General features: G+C 35.7%; 1 protein-coding gene across 2 annotated transcripts; it reads right to left on the bottom strand.

Annotated features, from left to right (window-relative positions):
- Positions 1-873: 873 nt before the first annotated feature.
- LOC134383370 (myeloid cell nuclear differentiation antigen-like) lies at positions 874-26,108 on the bottom strand. Of its 2 annotated transcripts, none has more exons than XM_063104330.1 (7): positions 25,935-26,108; positions 9,999-10,282; positions 8,917-9,062; positions 8,200-8,367; positions 6,952-7,371; positions 3,972-4,160; positions 874-1,109 (listed from the first exon to the last, which is right to left on the bottom strand). In XM_063104330.1, the coding sequence occupies exons 2-7, from the start codon at positions 10,261-10,263 to the stop codon at positions 975-977; spliced, it is 1,323 nt and encodes a 440-aa protein (XP_062960400.1). In that variant the 5' UTR covers positions 10,264-10,282; positions 25,935-26,108; the 3' UTR covers positions 874-974. The 2 variants fall into 2 exon arrangements, with proteins under 2 accessions (XP_062960400.1, XP_062960401.1); XM_063104331.1 differs by lacking the exon at positions 25,935-26,108 and adding an exon at positions 24,777-24,928.
- Positions 26,109-27,039: the final 931 nt, after the last annotated feature.

Genomic DNA, 27,039 nt, shown 5'->3' with positions numbered 1-27,039 from the left:
ACACTCTGCTTTGAAAATTGCTCACTGGCCTGCAATCAGGAAATCCTCCAGGCAGAGATCTCGGGAAATTGTCAAGCTTACCTCCTGTTAGGGATTTTATCATGTGCTGTATAGTGTTAAAAGCCTGAAAATGGTCACCTCATGTTATTTTATTGAGTTATCCTGTTACTTATGGCAAATACTCTACTCTGCAAACAGACGACTCTAGTTATATATTAAATATTAATTTTAGATATTTAATTTCTTTAGATGATACTTGCTGTCATTTAGAGTAGATTTAATTCACTCTTCATTACTTTTTGCTCTATGTATATACCTACTTGTGTAATTTTGGTCTGGAATTACACATTTAAAATAGAGAATCTAAAAATATAGTTGTAGTACTGATAATGAGATGCAGCTCCAAATCAAACGAATGGGACTAGATATTCCATACCAGCTAGGGATAGGGAAGCTTCTTGTACCTATTGGTAACTTTGTGCAAATCATCAGTAGTGCACCCTCTAGAGAAATCAATCACCCAATGTTCCCCTTCTGGGAGATATAACTGCCTGAAGGAATTCTTTACTCTGGAACAACTGAACCCTTTCCAGGGCACAGACTTGTTTATTTAAGCATGAACTGTATAAACTTAGGCATGGTCTTTATTGGGGTCTTATCCTTTGGAAATCACAATGTAGACCCCAGTGTTGATGGGGCTCTGTGTACCCCACCCCATTTGCCTCACAGTGCACAAAGCATCCCGTCTCAAGCAACTTACAACTGAATCTGAGAGAGCATATGTGGCACTTTTGAGAAACAATGTCTTTTACAAAAGAAAATTTTATTTTTTTACATTATGGGTGTTATAGATGCAAAATGCAGTGTTCTTAGAAAATACAGAAGAGTTTAATTAGAAAGTTTTAGAAAATAAAGCATATAAAACTCAGATATAAAAACTCCTAATATGCTAGAATATATCTACTGAATATTATTTACATAAATGTTTCAACTTTTACAAAATCACTCTTAATGCCACCTAATTGATTTGGAGGGACGTTCTTTATATCGACTTCCAGATTTAAATTCAAATTGATTGGTTCTTTCTTGCTTTTCCTGGTTTTGACGACCTTAAAGGAAAGATAAGAAAGACTTAATGAGATCCCAGGAATTGAGTTGAAGCTCTGTTTATAATTCTATCTTCACCCACACTGATTGTCCTTCCCATTGGCTGTATTCTTCTTCTATTCCCCTCTCAAAGGTCATTCTTTCTCTTTCACCTACCTCTTTTAATGAATTACCACCTTCTGAGTTTTCCTCCCTGGGCATTGTTTGGAGACTGAATAGAGATATTCTCTTATGCCCATTATGGGCACATTTTAACAGAGCAGAGTTCCTCAAAAAGAGTAAGAGAGAATCACAGGAGAGAGAGAATGGTGTTTTTATCCAGTGGAACACATTCAGGGCAGGTCCTAATTATTATCAGGTCCTAATTTTATTCAGTGGAACGCATTCAGGGCAGAATATTGGGAGGAGGATATAATAGGTAATAATTTTTCACGGTGGAAGGGTTGTTGCTTAGATTAGAATACAGAGATGATATAATCAGGGCCTCTGAGCTGTGGAACAACTTATGTGCATGTGTATGTCTGTGTGCCTGATTACATTAATATTTTCATTTTATCATTTGTATTTAAATTTAGCTCTGACTAGTGGCATCGAGACTCCCATCATGGCCTCTGTGCTTGTTGTGAGTGTGTGTTTTGGGTGTCAGACAGGTGGTTGATCTCATGTAGAGTCAACCACATCTTTCTTCTGGGGGCCAGGATTGGCTTTCCACAAAAGGATGCCACTTTTCACTCCAATATGCAGTTATTCCAAGACCCTGGGACGTCCTTGCTCCTTTGTTCCTGGCATGAGCTACATTCACCCTCTTCCTTGTTAAATTTATTTTTGATGTTTATTATACATCTTTTCCATTTTACCTTTGAACTCTCTATTCACACTTCTTTTCATCCTATTTGTAGTATCCTGTACCTCTGCCTTTTCTAAATATCTGTTTCTCTCATGGCTCCCCCTTTACTGTGTGAACGTCTCATTTTTCTTGCCTAAGGATCTGCATTCTGCAGCTAGACAGCCTGGGCTGGAATATCATTTCCACCCCTTACTGCTTGTTTCAATTAGTGCTTATTATTTACAGTTTCTGAGCATCAGTATCTATGCATATGAAATGGGAATAATTATTATAGCTCCATCATTGTCTCAGTTCTCAGCACATAGTGAGTACTCGATAAGTGTTTTCTATTAACAAAAATGTAATGTTATTATATTATTGTTTATTTTAGTCAATATCCCCCAGACTCATAACAGTAACATATATCTCTAAACTTACAAATACATCTCCAGTACAAAATTACTTTTTTGTTCCAGGTCTGTATATCCAGATCTGAGTATTTCAAGATTGATGGAAAGATATTTCTTAGATATCTTATAGGCAGTTCAAGTTAATCCTGTCCAAAACAGAACACATTTACATTTCCTGGTAATATTCCCATGTTCTCCTTTTTCAATGTTAGTGAATAGTAGCACCATTTATCTAGTTGCCTGAATAATATTCTGAATCATCTTTGAACATTCCTTGAATCTTTTCTCTTTCTCAACATCATCACTTAATTAGTCATAAACCCATAAGAATCAACCTTCAATAAAATCTTTTTTTCCTTTATTAATCCAAGCCCTATTTGTCTTTTCCCTTCTTTAGAAGAGAATTCTGAAATAGCCTTCTATGGTGTTCTGGTAAACTAGTTGCCCAATTTTTTAAAAAGTCCTGATTTGTGGTGTTTGCAGATTTTGGTGGAGTAAATACTTCCACTGTGGTTAATTTCAAACTGCCAACAGTTTAACAAACATCTCATAAAATTCCTAAATATTTAACAATAATATTTGGGGTATGAGCAGACCAGCACATCACCGTTTCTAGTTGATACCTTCATCTTCAACCCTAGTGTCTCTTTAATGTATCCTTGCATGATAGTTACTAGAATATTTTTTGCTAAAATGTCAAATGATAAGTCATTCTTCTATATAAAATCTTTCAGCTTTTCCCTATTTTCACAATAAAATTTCCCAGTCTTTCTTTCTTTCTTTTTTTTTTTTTTAAAGATGACCAGTAAGGGGATCTTAACCCTTGACTTGGTGTTGTCAGCACCACGCTCTCCCAAGTGAGTGAACTGGCCATCCCTATATAGGGATCTGAAGCCGTGGCCTTGGTGTCATCAGCCCCACACTCTCCCCAGTGAGCCACGGCCGGCCTTCCAGTTTTTATTTCCGGCAAAAAGTTACACTCTCTGGCCCTTTGTTATCCTTTGGCCTCAACTTCCCGTAGTCTTTTGCATCTACTGAGTTTCAGTTGTGCAGAATTCATAGTGCTGTTTTACACTTTAGAGTATTTCCATTGCCTAGATCTCTTTCCAATATCTTCACCTTGGTAAGAAAAACAGTACCTACAGTAGATGAATTTCTCATGATGTGCTGGATAGTGAGATAAGTAATGCATATACATTGTCTCCCTTAACCTTTAAACCTGCCTAATGAAGTACAGTCTTTCATTATTTTAAAGGACCATTTAAACTGTTTCCCCAATATCAGCCAAACAGTGAGTGCTGAAGCCAGGATTCAAATCAAATCTGTCTTACACAATGCCCTTGCTCTTGATAACTGATAAATTGCTTCCCTACCCTTCTAATTTCTTCAAATATTTTATTATTTAGCACAAGTGTCATATCCTTTTGAAGCCAAAATGAATGCAATTTCCTTAATATTAAAAAAAAAAAAATCTTCACTTAAGAATGAGTACAAGGGCATTGTTCAAATTCAGTTCCCCCCTGCTCTACAGTGTGTGTAAGTAACACACCAAGAATCTGGTGTTCCCACGGCCTAAGTAAAATTAGTTGTCTCTTTGTTAAACTAATGCTCCTTTTCCCAGTTCCTACCTTGATCAGACTGTGGGTTCCACACATCAGTTTCAGCTTGCGGTCAACTGTTCGCAGTTGAAAGCAGAAGAGTCGAAGTTTATCTCCTTCCTCACACATGATATTATGCCATTTTCCATTCCCCACGACATCCATGATTCCCGTATCATCCTGTATTTCATAGATTGTGTTCTTCTTGTTCACTTTTTTCTACAAAATAAGATTAGCATCCAGTTTCTGAAAACATAGTAACTCCCATATTTTGTGAGAAAGACCCTTGTGACGGAGTAAATACAAGATAACAAATTAATTATCGACACAGATATACATGTAGGTTTGACTAGGTTTTGTCAGAGAAGCTTGCTTTTAATAGTTTGCTGTATAATGTTTGCCTTTTTTGTTCGAGGTGTACTCTGCCTGGCAATTCTAGAACAATGAGTTTTCTTCCTATATTCTACTGCTTCCTCATCAAGGGCATCTTTGATTTCTGTTAATGCACCTGAAATCAAAGAGCTTAAACATTTTCTGTGGACTTCTTTGGCTCCTCTCCTTATGCAGAAAAAAATGAACACGTGCTACTACTATTCATTCATTCAGTATATTATAGGGAATTTATAGAACAAGTAAGGTTCTAGTAACTCACTGATTTTTTAAAAAAATTCTTCTCCATTTACTCACTCTTCTCTGATATTTTAGACCAATTGACCTAAGTCCTCCACTTCATACTCTGTAGTGTCTTCCTCACTTAAGCTATTACTGATCAATTCCATAATTGCACTTGTGAGCATCACCTCCTAAAAAAATGTGTAAAAAAGTGATGGAGATAAAACTAGGGAGCTAGTCTAGAAGAGAGGCTTGTAAGATTATAAACAAGGCAATCATACAAGCTGAGTTTATAATAATTTGTAAATTATTTTTTGATTGAATGCATCAGCCTAACCTGCCTTAAATTTGGGTATTGATAAATCAGTAAAACTTCTTTATCTCTTTTTTTTTTCATTTTAAAGATACCATTTTTTATTAAAATTACTTTTCCATGTTGTATACAAATTGAACTTTTGAATTAAATCCAAGTATACTTTCAGAATGATTATAAGTGTTTTCTTAAAGCCAATCTAAACTCAGAGCATGACACCATTACTAGAATACCTAGTTCAAAGCTTAATTTTTTTTTTTTTTTTTGGACCGGTAAGGGTATCGCAACCCTTGGCATGGTATGGTCTGCACCACGCTCAGCCAGTGAGCGCACCAGCCATCCCTGTATAGGATCCGAACCATCGGCCTCAGCGCTCCCAGCACTGCACTCTCCCAAGTGAGCCACGGGGCTGGCCCCAAAACTAAATTTTTTACAATTTACTTTCAAGCTGTATTAAGACATTAACCATAATATTGTGGAATGTTCAGCATTTATGTTTGGTAACCAGATGAATATGATCTATATAACCAGACTTAGAATTTAGTTTGCTCAGATAAATTGATAATTTTGGTATACTTCAACCAGGAGAAAGTGATCTCAGCATAGATGTGATGAAGTCTCCCATGCCAAACTTAATAAAGATCAACTAATTCTAGAGACAAAACCTAAAAAACAGAGATTTGTGGATGCTTTCAATCTATGTCTATGTAAAATAGAAAATTGGACGGCTATTCTTACTAATTGGATGCTCACAATTTCAAATGAAGAAATTACTAGCCATTCTAAAAATAGGATTAGGGAATAAAGTGATTTTGGAACAGTCTTCCAGTCTTGCATTTAAAAAGGTTTTCACTGAAAAGAAAATATGAAATAATGTAATATATTCAATTTCTGTGAAATACAAATGAGGAAGTAATCTGTTAAAAATATGGAGCATATTTTTATTTCTAATTTTAAATCTCCATTTAGGTTTTATAAGCTTTGAAATGCAAGTACAGCTTTAAAGCATCTTAATGACTAATTATAGATGAATAATACACAGACTGTCTATATTCTAGGAGGCAATTTTAGACATTTGAATTGGAAATAAGCATTCTGAGATAATGCTAATAGAATGGGGAAAAATGAAGTTAAAAACAAATTCAAAATATTGAGAATCCTCCTGTCCTTCTGGAATTTTATTGTAGTCATCTCCTCCTCAGAGAATGAGCAGCGCCTTCCTGTAGTCTCTGAATGTGTTGCCCTTGATGAAAGAGTACAGAGACTTTCCATAGAGCCTCTTAAAGTTTGCCCGGGTGTCTAGCATGTCAATCTCTGCTCGAGAAACCATCACTCTGATGAGGGTGTTATCATCTGTGCCCAAGCCCTTCATAGATTTATAAAGCCTTTCAGCAAAATAGGCAGTTTTGTTTCTCATGCACTTTATTATAGCCAGCAGAGCATCTTCAGAGCTACCAGATGTTTCAGATTTTTTGTTTGTTTTTGGTAAATGAGGGGATTAGATTACCTTGTCTTCCAAATATATTGTGCCATACAATAATTCTCAGTTGTTCAATAAACTTTTCATGATTAATTGATTAAACGAATAAGACAAACTAAAAATCTTATGATCTGCCTTAAATGGTTAGATCATTTGTCTACCTACTGAACATACTGTCATTCAGGAAAATATCAGCCAGTTTATTTATTACTCTGAATACATGTCGCAACCAGAATTCAACCTTGTTAAGGCAAAATTTTATCCTTCAAAACAAAAACAAAATGGTTTATACAGTTGCAGTGACATAAGATCACTAGCATAAGCATACCTTACAGTGTCCTCCCTTGTTGTGGCTGAGAATAAATAATCATAACTGGTAAAATGAAAAGATTTCTCAGTGAATTTTTTTCAAAGAAATTGCATAAGGATATCTTGGAAAGCAGAATGTTAATGAGTCACCTAATCTTCTTTCCTATTGTGTGGGAAAACTTTACCACCTATCTCTAGTCAAGACAGAGTCCTGGGTTCACAAATTTAATCAGTCAGCAGAGCTTGGCAAATTAAGACAATTGCAGGTTTCCGTGAAAACAATTTGAAGGGATTACCTTTTGTAACGAAAACAGCCCATACACTATTGTTCCTGATGCTTGCTTGCGAAGATGATCGATCTTGGGAGTTTCACTTGCTCTTTTGATAATGCTTCTAGGGATCATAATCTTCTGACCAAGACCAGCTTCATACACAAACGATGCTTCGTTTATCTCCAGGATTCCTTTGCATTCAAAGTAATCAGATATGATAATGACCTTATCTTTTGTGAATTTCTCTTTCAAGCTGGTATTGAAAACCTTCACTCGGAAAAATTGACTCTCAGTAGCCACTGTAGCGTGAAACATTGTGTTTATGCCCTCTTCTGGGGACTCATATTCAAATGGTTCTGTTGCTTTCAGTACCATCACTATCATTGGGCCCTTTTGGAGGATACTTCTTCTGGCAGCCACCTGATGTTGGGCCTGGGTGTTATTCTGTGTTGGACAGACACATACAAAAAACTTAGAAGTCTGAACAGGGAATGCAAAGATACTTTGCCATGAGAGAAACCTCAGTCACAGCATTGGGCCCAAGAACTCTCAGTGATATTTAGAGCTGGGGCTAGGCTAGAGAGGGATTCCCGGGTAGAAAGGAAAGTCTAATTAATGAATTGGCATACTTTAGCTAGAGGAAGTACAAAGCAGCTGACAACAGGCATGGAAGTTAGAACACCCTCATTAAAATAGAATAGTCTTTCTGAAGCAAAATATGATCCTCTGCAAGAGCAGCACAGAGCAGCGCATGATGAAAGCATTTTATCTAGGCTGAATTGGGTCTCAGGGACAATACCCTAAGGACTAAATGTCAATATTGGTATCCAAAAGATGAATGTATTAAGCCATTTAAGATTTTCCAGGTGGAGGAAATATGGTGAGTGAAAATCCTGAAGAAGAAAGGAGCACAGTGTGTGTCAAAGAAACTTTAACAGATTAGTGAGCAAAGGGGAGAGGTCTGAAAAAAATGGGAGCAGCAGACAGTGAGCCCACCACTGCTCCCACCTGCACTGTCCTGACTTGACAGCTCTCTGTCCCTGCCCCAGAACAACACAGGACAGAAAATTTCCTGCAGTCAGATAGTGTCAGGCTCATCAAGTATCCCCATGGAGGCAAAAGATTAAAATGTAACGAATTCTCAATGTATACATTTGATTAATTAAGTATTAGCATTATTTTTAATTATGACATGAGATCAGAATTTCGAGGTCTGATTCCTATATTTTGGGTGTAAGGAAATGAAGAAGAAAGGGAACAGGACGAGTGTACCACAGCTGAGTAGGTGCTGGATGGAGCTGGTGATGAGATCTGGGCAGGTGGGGCATGGCCCATGGCTGAGGACGTGCTGGCTCCTGCAGGACAGGGAGGCTGCATCTGCTCCTCAGGCACCTTTTTCTTTTTGGTTCCAGTCTTTTCTGTGGTTGTGTTTTTTCTTTTCTGAAAGTAGTTTAATTTTTTTGTTAATGGTTTTCATTATCAAATGAGGTAGAACACATTTTCATTACTGGGTAGTATGTTTATTATAACTCAAAATGTTTTTCTTGGAACTTGAGGGAGTGCTGCCCGTCCCCCGGCAAGTTGTAAGAGGTGGGACAAAGATGCTTTCATCAAAAAAAAAAGGAGAGGATAAAGTTCTACACATCATTCCTCTAATTACCTGTGTTGTGGAATGTGACTGACTTGGAATTAGAAAAACTAGGCTTACGTAAATAAGGGCAAAGCATTTTCCTATCTGAGTCTCAAGTTAACACACCTTTCCAGTGGAGATAAAGATACATTTATCACATATTATTACATTAGGTTTGTTAAAGTGCTTAGCTCATTGCCTTGCACAAAGAAGATGAATAATTATTATGCAATAGGGTAAATCTAAAATTTGATAGGAAACTAATGAAGAAATAATGGCCTGATGGAGAGATTGAGTGGAAGAGCCATAGCAGGGTTTCTTCTGCGGGACTTCAAGCCTGCTTCTCATCCTCAGCTTACCTGAGCAGCCAGAGTCCCCTCTGCTCCTTCAAATATGAGAGCTTTGCTTGTGGTGGGTACAGGTGTATCAGGACCCACTTCTTCCTGTTTTTTCTTTTTTGGTAGGGTTGTTCCTTTTGCTGGGGTGTGTTTAAATTTCTTTGAAACTGATGCAGAAAAGAAGGAGAACATAAACTCATGGAAAATGGTCTAGAACAACGTAAGTACTTTCAGAAGTACTTCCTCTCATGCCCGTGTCTGCCTCTACTGCATTAGCCCAGCCTGGCCACAAGGTGATTAACAGTCACAACACAGGCACAGGCACTGTCTCATGCTCCTTGGTGCTTTCCTTACTTTTCCCCTGTGCAGCAGACACATCCTTTCTGTCCTCTGAATTTCATGTTTCTCAGTCAAACCCTTTCTTAATCCTGTTCTCCTATTTTTTTTTTTTTTCTTTTAAAAATCTAAGATTTTTTTGTTTGTTTTTTTGGATGCTGATTGCTTGGTCATGTTCTCCAGATAATCTGTTCAAATTACAGAAACCAGTGGAAGGATATAGGATATAGACTTTCTAAGATGAGAATATGATAATTCTAGACTTTGTCTTTTTAAAATCTTTTTATTTAACTCAGTAATTTTACGAGAGAAGTTTCTTCTTATCTCTGAAAGGTAGGTTTTCATTAAAGTATTGCCTCATCTTTGTTACTAGACAGGCTAATGGTGATGGTCTAAATAGTCTAAATAGAGCAGATGAAACAATTAGCTAATGGATAGATTTAAAATATAAGCCACAATTTTTATAATTTTGATTTGTCATTTTCTAACCTTTCTACTCCATCAGAAGCCGGTCTTTCATCCACTCCTTTTATCTTATCTTTTCTTTTTTTTAATCCATGCCTCAAATACACCCTCTAAAACATATTAGTCCACTGGAAAGTGAATGCCGTTGGTCGTCACCTTGTTTTCATTTGAAGTACCTACAATGTCACGGCTACTGAGTCATAAATTGGAAAAGTGATGTATCTGTTATGACCAAATCAAGGTTCTATTAAAAGTTAGGGAGGGTGCGAAGATGGTGGGAATTGAGGGTGCTTCTCTATTACCTTTTAACTTCTCTGTCCGAAGCTTTTTAACAAGGCCTTTAAGTGCTGGTATATCTTTTAACAATTCTATTAGTTTTTCCACACCGGCATCACTGCGGAAATTTTCCTCCATCAAGTCAGCAATCTTAATTCTGTCATATTCATCTTGCATTTTTCTAGTCAGTTTTAAATCATGGGTCAGTAAGGACTTAATTGTGGTAAAATGATAATCATTGATGACCTCTAATCCTTTAAGTAGAACAATTTTCTTGTATTCATTCATCATCTCTCCAGTAACAGTGGGTCTACAAAAGAAAAGTGACATGCAATGTTGAACATTTATACAGACAATATAAAAGACTGAATATATGCCTAGATGGGTGAGTGACCCATGGGAAAGTGTTATCCTTGGGTGTGTGTAACAAAGAGGGACATTAATTACCAGTTATGCCATTTGGAATACTGGCTGAAAATTACTTCATTAGGAAGGTCTAAAAAATTCTTTTCTATTAATGGTGATCATTGAGTTGGGTCAGGAAGTAGCTGTAGAGGAAGGATGTTGGGAAATAAGCAATTGTTGCAGTGCTTGGAATATGACTTGTGTAGTATCAAAGTCACCGGTTCCTCTTCCTTTCCTTTAGGGGGCTGGAACCTGTCCCTGGATTCTGCACGTTGGCTCCTGACTTGTCCCACACCCACTGTGACTTTTTTGGCCTATGGACACAATGGGCTGCTTGCTGTTAAACCATATTCTTTGGGTTTTCTGTGTCTAAACTGCAGTCTCTTTGCCGGACTTCTGTCTATTCCCTAATGTAGAACTGCAGCATTTATTAACTGGGATCTTTCCATACTTGTTTTATTTTCCTCTTTCCAGGCTTAATTTCTCTAACCAGTTGTTTATAGAGCTAGTTATCTCTTTATAATCCACCTTTCTATCCTGCTTGAGATAACTGAATAGTTACCCATTTTCTTTCAGAATAATTTCTCACTTCTTAGCCTGATATGGAAGGCCTTCAATAATCTGTCTCTGTTTTACTTCTTATTTTCTATTTCTAATAAATAAGCTCCAGAATCTTGTTTTTTTCAGGCTCTCTGCATTGAATATTCTTCCTACCTTTCTTCTTGAAAGATAAATCTAGAGAATACATGGTCTTCACGAAATTAATCAAACTTAAATTAAGATTCTACCAAATCATACAATTATGTTGATATGCTCAATCTGAAACCAAGCATAAGAAAGTCTTTACATTGGGTACATTTACTTATCATGTCCTAAACTCTGAATGTAATATAGCATATAAGAATCACTATTTTTGAAAATCATAGTTTCATCATTTCCCCCCTATATCTTCCCTTTATACACTGACTCAGGAAGTAGAATATGAGTGTTGATAGATTAGGCCTGACTCCACACATAATAGTTTGGCTCTATAGTTTAGAGGATGTAACTAGAATATAAATTACTGATTTCTAAGGTCTGAAAACTTTCCCACAAGGAATTAGAATGGTATTAAGAAATAGAAGGCACCTGCACTCCCATGTTCACTCACAATAGCCAAGAGACAGAATCAAACTAAATGTCCATCAACAGATACATGGGTAAAAAAACTGTGGTATTTATACACAATGGAATACTACTCAACTATTAAAAAAAAAAGTGATATCCTATCATTTGCGGCAACGTGGATGGAACTGGAAACCAGTATGTTAAGTGAAGTAAGTCAGGCACAAAAAGAAAAATACTGTGTGATATCAATCATGTGATATGCATGATATCATATTATATCTTAGAAAAAAGTGGTTCTCATAGAAGTAGAGAGTAAAATAATGGTTACCAGAGGCCATTGAATAGGAGGAGGGAAGGGAGAGGAAGAAATGCGGTGGCCTAATGGGTACAAAACTATGCTGTCTACCCTAAGGGAATCATTGTGCAGTATATGCATGTATTGAAACAACATACTGAACCACACAAATATGTACAAGCAAACGTTGAAATATTTGAATAAAAGAAAGAAATAAAATATTTAAAGCAAAATATAACAGATGTCAGAATGCAAGCTAAAGTGTCAATGTCTATGAATTATTAGTTGCAAAAGGAGAGAAAGATAAAATAAAAAGGAGAAAATATTTGAAGAAACAACAGGATAAACTTCTTAGAGTTAAAGTAATATGAATGTCCTCAGATTTATCAGGCTGATAAAGTGCCACGTAGGAAAGTGAAAGACAAATTCACACCAAGACATAATGTAGAGAAACTGAAAAATATCCTAAAATGAGAAAAATCTGAAAGCTTTCAGTTATAAATAGTGGATCACCTACAATGTTTCAGGAATCAGATTCTTAACAGCAAAAGTGCATCGAATCAAAAGATGGAAAAGTAGGAAATATAAGCCTTTATCCCCTGACAAAAAGTAATTAGACAGTCGTCCATAAACAAAAGTAGCCCTGGGAGGGCTGAAGACTCCAATTGAGAATCTGTAGTAATACAGTGAAGCAAAAAACGAGGAACAACCTCACAGAAAGGATTATTGGGGAGAGCAGTTTACTTGAGACATCTGGAGATGTCTAGGAAGAAAGAAGAAGGGTGAGGCCTGTTAGTATCAGCCAGGTAGGGGTTGCCACTGGAGGCCCCAGTGGCCTTCTCTGCAGAAGACGCTGGCAGCCTTTGCCACTGAAGACCTCAAGGTCCCTCAGAACAGCCTCAGATTCTTCACAGCTTTCACAGTAGAGTTCCCCTTAGTGTTCATCAGCACAGACTCCAGTGGCTTGCTCAGCAGAGGATGCTGGCAGCTTTTGCCACTGACGTAACCAACAGCCATCGCTGTTGTGAACCCTGGAGAGGCAGAAAATCCTGCACCACCCCCCACAGCCCACTCCCAAGAAGAAGACACTGTTGTGCTGCCTCAGGACCAGGGATGCCATGCTTTGGACGTGGAAACTGTGACTGCTTAGCACACTACTATGCTTCAGATCCAGGCTTCATGGCTGCTCTGAGCATGCCCTTGCCTCAGACACAGAGCCACCATGACTGCAAGCCAGACCTTGCCCCAAACCATGGAGCTGCTATCACTCCATGAAGGCCTGTGCTCCAGAAATTGGCTCTGTGGCCACTCTGCAAGTGCCTGCACACCATAGACACCAGAGCTAGTGCTGCAGAAGGTGCATGAACACCCTAGACCACAGAGCAGAAGTTACTCTGAACATGCCCGTGCTCTACAGCTGCTCTGTGAGTCCCTGTGTTTAGAACACTGGAGCCATTGCAGCAACAGGAGCATTTGTGCCCCAAACCATGGAGATGCTATAGCTCTGCATATGCTTGCACTCTTGGCCTCTACTCCAACCTGTTCCACAAGTACCCATGTCTTGTACACTATTACTAACGCTGCAGTTGGGCACCTGTGACCTAGGCACTGATGATACTATTTCCTTGAGCCTTACAGCCACAGTCCCTCCATGTGAGTCTACACTTCAGATCCTGGCTCTGTGGTTACTCCATAGGTACCACACAACAGATGCTAGTACCTTTGTCACTGTGTGTATGCCCATGAGTCATATGTGGTACCTGGAAGAATCACATTGGCCACAACTTCCCCGATGGGAGAAAAAGAGATCATAAGGTCCCTAGTAGGCTTTGCCCCTAAAGACCCCAGCAGAATTTGCCACTGCTGTGAACATCCACAGACTTGATCACTGAGAACTCTTGCAATCTTGGCTGATGCTGACCAAATTTGACAACACTGCATGGAAACTATGCTGCTGCACCATATCTAGAGCCAGAATCATCACATGCTACCCAGTGGGCAGCCTCACACCCACCCACAGGTACAGATCTTTCCCCCCTGAGACCAGGTAATCAAATCTGGAAGAGGTGACTACCCATTAAATGTGCAGACATCAATGCAAGGCATTAGGAAACATAAAAAACAATGAAAACTTTACACCACCAAAGGAACATAATAATTTTCCAGTAACTAACCCCAAAGTAAGAGATATGTGAATTGTCTGACAAATAATGCAAAATAATTGTTTTAAGAAAACTCAGAGAGCTAGTAGATAGTACAGATATGCAACTCAACAAGATTAGAAAATCAATACTTGAAAAAAATGAGTTCAATAAAGAGATATAAATCTTAAAAAGAACCAAGCAGAAATTCTGGAACTGCAGAATACAATAAATGAAATTTAAAAAGTTAATATAGAGCTTCCACATCAGAATCAATCAAACAGAAAAAATAATCCATGAGCTCAAAGACAGATCATTTGAACATATACAGTGTGAAAAGAAAAAATGAAAAAAAGTATGTAAAGAAATGAGAAAAGTCAAAGGAATCTATTGGAAGCACTGAGAAACATAATGTTTTTGGATTATAGATTTCAAAAAAGGAGAAAATGGAGACAAAAGAGAAGAAGTTTATTTATTTTTTTTTTAAAAAAGCTGAAAATATTCCAAATCTAGGTTGGGGTAGGGGATAAATGGTCATCCAGGTATACAGAGCTCAAAATCTCCCATCAGGTCAAGCCAAAGACAGTTTCACCAAGACACATAAGCAAACTGTCAAATATAAAAGATAAAGAAAGAGTTTTGAATGCAACAAGAGAGAAGAGGTTATTCTAATACAAGGGAACCTCCATAAGGCAATAGAAAATTTCTCAGCAAAAACTTTTCAGGGTAGGAGAGAATGAGATGATATATTCAAAATTCTAATAGAAAAAATAAAACTGACAATAGTGAATATCTGGCAAAGCTGCCCTTCAGAAATGAAGGAGAAATAAAGACTTTCCAAGACAAACAAAAGCTGAAGGAGTTTATCATGACCAGACCTACCTTACAAGAAATGCTAAAGGGAGTACTTCAGGGTAAAACAAATGATAAAGAGATCTATCCAGCAACAAGACTAACAATCATAAATACATATAAACCCAACACTGGAGCACCCAGATGTATAAAGCAATCACTATTAGACATAAAGAAAGAGACAGACCCCAAAATAATATGAGCTGGGGACTGAGACACTCCATTCTCAGCATAGGCCAGATCATCTAACCAACAAATCAGCAGAAAAACACAGGATTTAAGCCACACTTCAGATCAACTGGACCTGCTAGTTATCTACAGAACATACATACATACATATCATCCAGCAACTACAGAATATACAGTCTTCTCATCAGCACATGAAACATTCTCCTGGATGGACCAGATGTTAGGTCACAAATCAAGTTCAACAAAATTTAAAAGTTAAAATTATTTCAAGTACATTTTAAGACCACAAAGGATTAAAAATAGAAATCAATAAAAAGTCAAACTCTGGAAACTGTAAAAATACAGCTAAATTAAACAACATGCTCCAAATGACCTATGGGTCCAAGAAAAAAATTAAACAGGAAGTCAAAAACTTCTTGAAGCTAATGAAAATAAAGGCACTTCATACCAAAACCTTTGGGATACTGTAAAAGCTGTACTAGGAAGGAAATTTATTGCAATAAATGCTTATATAAAAAAAACAAATATTTCAAAAAACCAATCTAATGCTATACCTCAAAGAACTATAAAAAAAAGAGCAATCCAATCCTAAAATTACTAGACAGAAAGAAATAATTAAGATCAGGGAAAAACTAAATAAAATGGAGACCCAAAAAATGGAAGAAAAAATTGGATTTTTGTGAAGATAAACAAAATAGACAAATTATTAGCCATGTTAACTAAAAAAAGAAAAGCGAAGACCCAAATGACAAAAATCGGAAATGAAAAAGGAGATGTTACAACCAGTACCACAGAATTACAAAAATCATTAGAGACTATTAGGAACAACTATACACCAACAAAAAACCTGGAGGAAATGGATAAATTTCTGGGCACATACAATATACCAAGACTTAACCAAGATGAAATAGAAAACCTGAATAGACCAATAAAAACAATGGAATTGAAACAGTAATTAGCAGTCTCCTAAAAAAGAAAAGTCAAATACCAGATGGCTTCACTGCTGAATTCTATCAAACCTCAAAAGAGGAATTAATACCAATTCTTTTTGAACCATTCCAAAAAATTGAAACAAAGGTAATTCTCCCCAACTCATTCTATGAGACCAGCATCACCCTGATATCAAAATCAGACAAAGATACAAAACTAAAAAATAAAATTAGAGGCCAATATCCTTGTTGAACATGGATGCAAAAACACTCAACCAAATATTAGCAAACAGAACACATCAAAAAAATTATACACCATTATCAAGTGGTATTCATCCCAGGGATGCAAAGGTGATTCAACATATGCAAGTTAATCAGTGTGATACACCCCATCAACAAAATCAAGGACAGAAACCATATAATTATCTCAATTGATGCAGAAAAAGCATTTGACAAAATTCAACATCCCATCATTAAAAAGACTCTCAGCAAATTAGGTATACAAGGAAATTATCTCAATACAATTGAAACCAAATACAAAAAATCTACCACCAATATCATCCTGAATGGGGAAAAAGCTAAAAGCTTTTCTGTTAAGAACAGGAACAAGACAAGGATGCCCACCCACTCTCATCACTCATACTTGACATAGTATTGGTAGTACTATCCAGAGAAATCAGGCAAGAGAAAGAAATAAAGGGAAATCAGATTGGAAAAGACCAAGTCAAACTGTCCCTGTTTGCAGATGACATAACCTTATATAGAAAAACCCAAAGACTCTACAAAAAAACCTCTTAGAGCTGATAAATGATTTCAGTAAAGTTGCAGGTTACAAAATCAATATGCAAACATCAGTAGTGTTTTTATAGTCCAATAATGAACTAGGCAAAAAAGAAATCAAGAAAGCAAGCCCATATACAGTAGCTACCCCAAAAATAAAATGCCTAGGAATAAATTTAACCAATGAGGTGAAAGATCTCTACAAGAAAACCACGAATCACTGTTGAAAGAAATTAAAGAGGACAGAAAAACATGAAAAGATGTTCCATGCTTCTGGATTGGAAGAATTAACATTGTGAAAATGTCCATACTACCCAAAATGATCTGCAGATTTAATGCATTTCCCACCAAAATACTGATGGCTTTCTTCACAGACATAGGAAAAACAATCCAAACATTCATATGGAACAAAAAGAAGACCATGAATAGTCAAAGCAATCCTGAGCAAAAAATGAATAAATAAATAAATAAAGCCAGAAGCATAACACTATCTGACTTCAAATTATAACACAAAGCTATAGTAACCAAAACAACATGGCACTGGCATAAAAATAGACAATCAACCCAATGGAACAGAACATAGAATCCAGAAATCAATGTGCATACTTATAGCCAATTGATCTTTGACAAAGGCAACAAGAATATACCTTGGGGAAAAGACTGCCTCTTCCATAAATGGTCCTCAGAAACCTGGCCCATGCCTCTCATAAAAAGACTTTATGAGTAAAATCTCAAAAGCACAGGCAACAAAACAAAAAAATAGACAAACAGGATTACATCAAACTAAAAAGTTTCTGCACACACAAAGAAACAACAGAGCAAAAAGACCAATGGGAGAAAATATTTCCAAACTATGCATCTAACAAAGGATTAATGTGCAGAATATACAAGGAACTCAAACTACTTAACAGTGAAAAAGCAAATTACCTATTAAAAAATGAACAAAGGATCTAAATAGGCATTTCTCAAAGGAAAACCTACAAATGGCCAACAGACACGTGAAATAATGTTCAACATTACTCCTCATCAGGGAAATGCAAATCAAAACCACACTGAGATATCATCACGCCCTGGTTAGACTAGCCATTATCAAAAAGACAGAGAACAACAAATGTTGATGAGGATGCAGAGAAAGGAGAACCCTCCTACACTGTTGGTGGGACTGTGAATTAGAGCAGTCACTATAGAAAACAGTATAGAGTTTCCTCAAATTACTACAGATAGAACTACCATATGATCCAGCAATTCTACTGCTGGATATATACCCAATGGAATAGAAATGATTATACTGAAGGGACACCTGAACTTCCATGTTTATTGCAGCTCTATTTACAATAGCCAAGAGTTGGAACCAACATAAATGTCCATTGAGGGATGACTGGATAAGGAAAATGTGGTGTGTGTGTGTTTATTATATACACACAATGGAATACTACTCTGCCATAAAACAAGAATAAAATTCTGACATTTGCAGCAAGATGGATGAACTTAGAGAAAATTACGTTAATTGAAATAAGCCAGGCACAGAAAGAAAATACCACATGTTCTCATTCATAAATGGGAGCTAAAAAAACCAACAAAACAAAACAACACATAAAAAAAGAAAAAAGAGAGACAACAATCTTAATAATTTGTTGAACTTTTAAAACAGAACTGAGACTACCAAAGGTGGGAAAGAGGGAGGGGAAGGGCCACAAAAAATGATTACATCATATAATGTTGAATACACTAATTATTCCAATTTGAGCATAACATATTCCACACAGATATGGATATTCAATGCAATATTCCACATATATGTACAATCAATTATGTTTCAATAAATAAATAAAAAACATAAAAAACTAAAAGAAAAATGAAAGGACACTGATTAGTAATATGAAAACATACGAAACTATAAAATATTCTAGTAAGTGCTTAGTCAAACTCAGAATACTCTAATACTATAATGGCAATGTTTAAATAACATAACTTTAGTATGAAGGTTAAAAGACAAAAAAGTTAAAAATAGCTATATCTACAATAACTTGTAAATGAATACACAATATAAAAAGATGTAAATTGTGACATCAAAAGCATAAAAAGTGGGGAGAAGTAAAAATGTAGAGTGTTTTTTATGGGATCAAAGTTTAGTTGTTATCAGCTTAAAATAAACTGTTATAACTATTAAGGTGTTTTATGTAAGCCCTTGGCAACTAGAAAACAAAAACCTATAGTAAATACACAAAAAATAATGAGAAAAGAATAAAGGCATACCACTACAAAAAAATTATCTAATCACAAAGAATGATACCAAGAAAGAAACAAAGGATCTACAAAATAGCAAGAAAACAGTTAATAAAATAGCAATAGAAATTCCTTACTTATCAATAATATCCTCAAATATAAATGGAATAATTCTCAAATCAAAACACATACAGTGGATGAATGGATTTCAAAAAATCAAGATACAAATATATGTTGCCTACAAGAGATTACTTTAGCTTTTAGGATACACGTAGACTAAAAGTAAAGAAATGAAAAGAATATTCTTTGCAAATGGAAATCGAAAGAATGATCTAGAAGCTTATATCAGACAAATATACTTTAAGACAAAAACTATAAAATGAGAAAACAAAAGTCATTATATAATGAAAAAGGGGTCAGTACATCACAAAGTTATACCAATTATAAACATATATACCCAATATTAAAGCATTTAAATGTATTAAGCAAATATTAATAGATCTGAAGGGAGAAAGATATCACTATAATAATAGTATAAGAATTCAGTACCCCATTTTCAAAAATGAATAGACCATTCAGACAAAAATCAATAAGAAAGCGGTGGACTTGAATTACACTTTAGACTAAATAGGCCTACCAAATATACACAGAGCATTCCATGCAATTGCAGGGGAATACACATTCTGCCCAAGTGAATGTGGAATATTTTCCAGGGTAGATCATATGTTAGACAAAAAACAAGCATTAACAAATTTAACAAGATTAAAATTATATAAAGAATCATTTCGACCACAATGGTATAGACTAGAATTTAATAACAGGAGCAAAACTGGAAAATTACTAATATGTAGAAATTAAAGAACATGGTCCTGTACAAACAATGGGTCAAAGAAGAAATCAAAAAGAAAACTTAAAAATATCTTGAGAAAAATGAAAATGGAAATACGACATACTGAAACTTAACTGATGCAGCAAAAGCAGTTCTGAGAGGGAAGTTTATAGCTATAAACACCTACATGAGGACTAAAGATCTCAAATAAATAACCCAACTTTACACTTCAAACTATTAGAAAGAGAACAAGCTAAAAAAAAACATAGATCTCATAAAAGTAGAGAGCAGAATTTTAGTTACCAGAGTTGGCAGCGGTTAGGAAGGTGGGGGGTGGGGTGGGTGGATAGTCAAAGGATATATAATTACTGTTAGAAGAAACAAGCTCAAGAGATCTATTGTACAGCGTGGTGACTATAGTTAATGATGATGTATTTTATTCTTGAAAAATATAAAGATATTAGATAAGTATCTTTACCACAAAAATAATCAGCTATTTGAGGTAATGCATTTGTTACATTTAAAATGTATGAGATTTAATACATTTTGAATGTATGTATACTTCGAAACATCATGTTGTGCACAAAAATATATATACAATTTTATCTGTCAATTTAAAAATGAATGAATGAATGAATGAATAAATAACATGTAGGAAAACTCAGGGGCAGTTTTGATTTCTGGAGGCACCAAACAGGAATCAGAGCAAAGCAGCAGGAAAAACTAAGGACTTCTGAAGTTCCATGAGCACTGGCATGTGCAAGACTGGTCAAAATAATGAGCAAACAATGCAAGTGGAAAGAACCAGAAAATACACAGAAACATGAAGGCAGTGAGATGCTCATCTGGGAGGAGGAGACTGTAGCAGGAAGATTAGGTCCTGAGGTTAAATCCTGCCTAGTTAGGAAATCACTCTCTCTCTCTAACAGGCGCCAACCCAAGGATGTGGCCCACCCAAAGCCTGTAGTTTGAGTGTGTGTACTCGATAAGAGAGATATGCTAACATTGTGAGTAGATTATAACAAAGCAACTCCTAATTGTCACCTGTTTCTTCCTAAGCAACAATTCGGAAGAAATTAACTAGGTTATAAAGTTAATCCTGTGAGTACTGAATAGAAGTAGAAGGTGCTCACCTGACTTCGCAGATAAATTAATTGCAAACATGCTGAAATTCTAGATTAAATCTGGAGGACCCCTAGGTGTATACAGTGATTCATGAGTAGTTAAAATCTTCACCTACTTCTTCCGAGAACCTGAGCCACCACTCCTAAGTTCTAGCATAGAAGCATGCCACCTCTTAGGGGATCAGCAGTTTTATAGATTTGGGACTGTCACAAAAATATAAAACAAAATAAAAAAGGTCATCCATGTAAAAGATGATCTTCTTTGTATTATGAACACACTTTGGCCCCATCTTTTCTTCCCCCCCACCATTTCCTGTAACTGGTCTGTTTTCAGTAATGTATTAGGTAGAAGGCCTGAGTCAGATGTATTCAGCTTCCTGTCATGAGTAATTAAAACCAGTTGTGTTATTGCTTTTCTTAGTTGTGCCTGTTTGATGTTTTGGTGTTCATGCCAAAAAACTATCTCTGTAATCATCAGAGGCCAGTGTTTTTACAGAGGTCAATGCAAACTAATTAAGCAAATATGTGAAAAATAAATTAAATTAATTTTTTTAATTATCTCTTAAATTATCTCAATTAGTGGAGTGTTTGTATACAGGTATTGAGATCTGGGCTGAGGAGAGACTTTTCAAACCGACATGCAGAACTAGTGTTTTGGTGTCAGAGAACTGTGTATACAGTACCTTTGCACATTTATTAAGTTGGCACGATTTGACCTTTTGCTACATAACAGACACTGCATTAGTTTTTGCAAATAAACAAAGAAAATGTCTAAGGAGATGATGGCTTAGTAATGGGAAAGACATAAGTACGTAGTAATAATAATACAAGATAAAAAAATCTAAAAGTGTAGTATATATAAGGAGTTAAAATAATACAGAGAAAAGAGTAACTCATTTCATCGCTGGGATTCAAGAGAGGCTACACAGATTCATTCATTCAACACATGTTATTTGAATGCCTACTATGTGCCAGGCTACATTATGAAACAAAACTCAAAGTTCCTGGCCTTGTGAAACTTGCATTCTAAGTGAGATTGAGATGCAGTAAAATGTAAATAAGCCTTTTTTTTTTTTTTTTAGAAAGTGAAGTGGTTAATTTTTGAGAAAAAAATAAAGTAGAATAAGAGAGATTGGGAGTCATGGGATAAGGATGGGACTTCAAATAGTGGTCAATATTGGCTTCACTGAAGAGGTAACATTTGAGCAAAGAAGTGAAGAGTGTGAGGCTTAAGCCATATAGATATCTTGGGAAAGAGGAAATAACCAGTGGAAATCCCCTAAGTCTTTAGTGTGCCTGGTCTATTTGAAAAACAGCAAGGACGTCTGTGCAGCTGTAGGAGAGTGGTTGAGGGAGAGAAAGTAGTAAGATACGAGGTTAAAACATACACACACAATGAGATATCAACTCACACTTGTTAGGATGGCTATTAACAAAAATTTAAAGGATAATAAATGCTGGTGAGGATTTTTAAAAAAGGGGAAACTTTATACTTTGAGGTGGAACGTAAACTGGTACAGCCATTATAAAAGACAGTGTGGAGGTTCTCAAAAAATTAAAAATAGTACTACTGTATGATCCAGCAATCCCACTTCTGGGTGTATACCCAGAGGAATTGAAATCAGAATCTCAAAGACTTCTATTTTCTACAATAGAATCTCTATTTTCCACAATAGCCAAAATATGAAAACAACTTAAGTGTTCAGTGACGGATAAATGAATAAATAAAATGTGGTATATACCTACAATGAAATATTATTCAGTCTTAAAAAAAGAAGGAAATCCTACCATTACCTTCATCAACATTCATCAGAATAGATAAACCCAGAAGACATTATACTAAGCGGAATAAGCAAGGCATAGAAAGATAAACACTACATGATATGACTATGTGTGGAACGTAAAAAATTCGAACTCATAGAAACAGAGTAAAAAGGTGGTTATCAGGGGTCACGGGGTAGCGGAAATGGGTAGATACTGATCAGAGGGTTCAAATTCGCAGTTATAAAATAAATATGTACAGCATAGTGACTATAGTTAATAATAATGTATTATATACTTGAAATTTGCAGAGAGAGTAGACCTTAAGTATTCTCACCACATGTACACACACACATACACACACAAAAGTAATTATATGAGGTAATGGATATGTTAATTAGTTTGATTGCGGTAATCATTTCACAATGTACAAGTGTATTGAAAATCATGTTATACACCTCGAATATATATGATTTTTATTGTCAATTATACCTTAATAAATCTCAAGTGTTAGTATGATTTTGATAATCTTAACATGGCTATGCAAGTGAATGCTCTTGTTTTCAGGAAATATACACTGCTAAAGCATTTAAGAGTAAAAGGGCATGATATCTGTCACTTATTTTCTATTGATTAAAATATATATATAATAAGAGGAGAGAGAGAAAAACAGGCACAGACACAAGCTCAGAGACAAGGAGACCTACAGACAGAGGGAGAGAATGAGAAAGATGAAGCCGATGTGGTGAAATGTTAGCGACGTTAGCAACGGGTAAACTAAGAAGGATTGATGGAATTTCTTTCTTTTCTGCTCTTTTAACTTTTCTATAAGTTTAAAACTATTTAAAATAAAAAAATTTAAAAGAAAAAAGAAACCAAAACCAAAAATGCATGAAGTATTTTTTTAACATTATAGTCTTTATAGTGTTATAGTGTTAATTTTTATAGTATTAATACTATATCTGTACTATTGAAACACCCCCAAAATGTAAAACAAAAATTTGTATGTGTGTGTAAGTTTGGTAACAAAATTTATTAGAAATCATCTGATGTGGGGTGGCAAAAGATTATACGCATATAATCTTTTTAAAATTCCACTTCAGCATGAATGTCTACATGTCTTGCTGCAGAAATATTAGTGCAATTGATCTGAGAGTCATGACCTAGACCCTACTGGGCCATCTATGTAATACTCTATACATGGTGTGTACAATAAATCGCATTTCTTAAGTCACAGAAATTCTGAATTCCAACTTGTGTGTGATCCCAAGGGTTTCAGAGAGGTGCTGCCGAACTAACTTGAAAAAAAAAAAAAATTGAAACTAGAATTTTACATCTAGACAAAATAGTATTTAAATGTGATGGCCTATAGATGGTTCCCTGATACTGACGAACACAACTAACAATCAGAAGATTTGCAACACAAAGACACCTACCAAGCACTCTTTTGAAAAGATATTCAGCAGGAAAATAAACAAATGAGGTTAAAAAAAATGCTGCAGAAAAAGTAAAAAAAAGAAACTTGACTATATATTTCAATGTGTAAAAACTAAAGCCCTGAACAAAGAAAAATCAAACAGGAAGTAGATCCGCCTGGTTGGGCGAAAGAAGTGAGAAAAGACTATGAGTATTCACTAAACTTCTTGTATTTAAGAAGATGAAGCTATAATTTTAAAAATATTGATAAAGGAGAAGAAAAGGGAAGCATAGAATAAGTGTTGCGATTTGAAATAAATATGGCAGAAACTAGTCAAATTGTACAATTTAACCTATTATACCTTAAGTGCTAAACCCATTAGAAGACAAAGTTTTTCAAACTGAATTTTTAAAACATCCACTTATTCGTTGATAAAAAAAGATCATTTGAAGTTTTAAAAAAATAGTTACAAAAAGTTTGATCGTGCAAACAGTAATTTAGAGAAAGCAATGTATCTCTATTAATGCAGCTTTATATAGATTGTAAGACAAAGACTATCATCAGAACAGGAGTTATTCGGTATTTAATACTAAAAGTTTTAAGCTCCAGAAAAATGTGACAGTTCTAATTATTTATTTACTTAATAGTAATAAATAAACATTCTTATCACTTTATATCCTTTCCTATTATTATAAAAAGCAATATGTAGTATACTTCTGTTTTACTATATGTACATATATAATATTTACATTAGAAATTGAACTATAGGGCAGGCCCCGTGGCTCACTCGGGAGAACGCAGCGCTGGGGAGCACCGAGGCCGCGGGTTCGGATCCTATATGGGGATGGCCGGTGAGCTCACTGGCTGAGAGTGGTGCAGACCACACCGTGCAGAGGGCTGCGATCCCCTTACCGGTCCAAAAAAAAATTGAACTATAAGAAAAAATTGACAAAATCATAATTATAGTTCGAGATTTTTGCATATATCAATTAATGAAAAAGTAAGAAAAAGATCAGAAAATATGTAGAAAAAATGACCAAAACAGTTAACAAGCTTAAATAAAAAGCTTCATCTAACATTTAGGAAATTCCGGAACCAACATTTAAAAGTTTACACCAAAACAAAACAAAGACAACACCAAAAGTCTCACCAAAACACATGAAATGTTTATTTACCACATTCTTCAGAATAACTAAAGCTTACAACAATAAATATAGATTTAATTGACTTTAACTACCTCTTTCCTACAAATCCTCACCACCAAAGTTTAGCTCTGACCTTGAGGAAAGGAAAGGGAAGTCCCAAAGTGACTGAAATATTATAACACTTGGAGTAAAATGGAGCTAAATATATGCATGGAAATATTAAGGCACTTTGTATTTGAATAACTGTGTTTGTAAAACAGGAATTTTCCACTAATTTTGTGGGTTTATAAAACTGATATAATACCATATGATATAGCTTTATGTCCAGATGTGCTTTTTACTTAACATTATTTCTTGACTTTTTTTCCATGCCACTGCCTTATCTTTTATCCAAGCCCTGCCACAACCCTTAAATTTCCTGTACACCCTCCACCCAAGAAAACTGAAGCCATTTTCTAATTATCAACTTATGCCAATACATACTCAAAGAACTGATTTTAAAATCTGCCATCGTCAAAATGCATTTCCCTTTGTTCAGTCATTAGTTATGGTGACATAAAAGATGTCTATTATTTTCCTGAGTAAGTTAAGGATTAGAATGAAGCATCTGCAGTTTTTACTTTTCTGAGTAGAGTTGATACCAGCCCTACACCCCTCACCCTGCCCTGCTCAGCAGAACCAGTACTGATTTTCTCCCTGTGATCTTGTGGAATTCAAGGAAGTAGCCAAATCTTCTCTACAAAAAGCAGCAACAAGGCTCACCTCGCTAGAAATTTCTTCAACAGTAGTCCAGATCTTGAGATCTTCAGAAATGCAGGAATCAATGCTTGTTTTGTTTGAGTAAAAAAAATAAAGCAGTAAATCTCTCTGAAACTGATGTTATAATCTCCCAAAATGCGAAGAAAAGAAGTATTTCCAAAGATTGCAAGGACAAATAGCACTGGTTAGAGTAACTTAATAACTTGACTAGGCTGGTGCTGGCTATTAATACTGTGCTATTGTCCCAAGGAAAGAGGAGTTAGAAAACAATGTTGAGACTCCTCCCATCAATGTTCCTGGCTTTAGATGTCAGCCAGAAAAGCTGAACCGTTGTATTCCTGTATCTTAGTCACAGTGAAAAATTAGAGCTAAGTTGTCCTTACTTTTCAAATTTCTATAGCTGAAAAGAGTTCCTTTAGAAACTTCTTATCCCGCAGACAGACATGTGGGTCAGTAGCAAACCCTCTTCAGTGAGATTCGAATATCAAAGAGGAAATATGAGTCACCAAGCTACTTCCTCCTTTCCTGTTCAGAGTGGCCGTGGTGGGAGGAGATCTTGGTAGAGGCATCTCTTGCTACCAAAACTTGACTGCACCTCCTAAATGGAGGAAGGTTATATGTGACGTTGCTTGTGGTTTCAATAGTATGTGACATATTCACATAGCCGCTAATAGTCAGCATATATGAAGGATACTAGAGGAATAAAATTATTATTTATATTGAAATTCTAGAGTAGTTGGAAATGAATTTTGTACTAGATTTTCCTCTTATCTAGTCTGTGGTCTATTTTTCTGTGATTAAATCTCATGATTATTCTTGCCTCTTGGAATTATTCACAGAAAACCATAAGTGAGTATGGGCTCATAGCTCATATCATTACAACAATGAATCTTCAAATTCTGAAAGAGCACTGAACCTCTAGAAGGGTTGAGAGCCTAATAAATGCATTTTCTATATTTTTTTCTATACAGGACAAAGGATACAATCTGCACAAGAGTAACTCTTAGATATCAAAGAAATGAAACCACTCAGCAGATGGTATTGTGGTAACCCCCTAGCAGAGCTGTAGAACGAAGGCATGGATGGAAATGGAGTCCAAAGACCAGCT

This window comes from Cynocephalus volans, chromosome 8 (assembly GCF_027409185.1).
Source record: "Cynocephalus volans isolate mCynVol1 chromosome 8, mCynVol1.pri, whole genome shotgun sequence".
Lineage (NCBI taxonomy): Eukaryota > Metazoa > Chordata > Mammalia > Dermoptera > Cynocephalidae > Cynocephalus > Cynocephalus volans.
Note: the sequence above shows the minus strand (reverse complement) of the source record. Positions and strands in the feature narration are given on the sequence as shown.

Bases quoted from the DNA above. Each gene is read 5' to 3' on its own strand.
- LOC134383370 (XM_063104330.1), bottom strand. From the start codon at position 10,263: ATGATGAATGAATACAAGAAAATTGTTCTACTTAAAGGATTAGAGGTC. The intron at 4,161-6,951 runs GTAATCCCTTCA...CTTATTTTGTAG, and splicing joins GGCTGTTTTCGTTACAAAAG to AAAAAAGTGAACAAGAAGAA. The intron at 1,110-3,971 runs GTAGGAACTGGG...CTTTCCTTTAAG, and splicing joins GAACCCACAGTCTGATCAAG to GTCGTCAAAACCAGGAAAAG.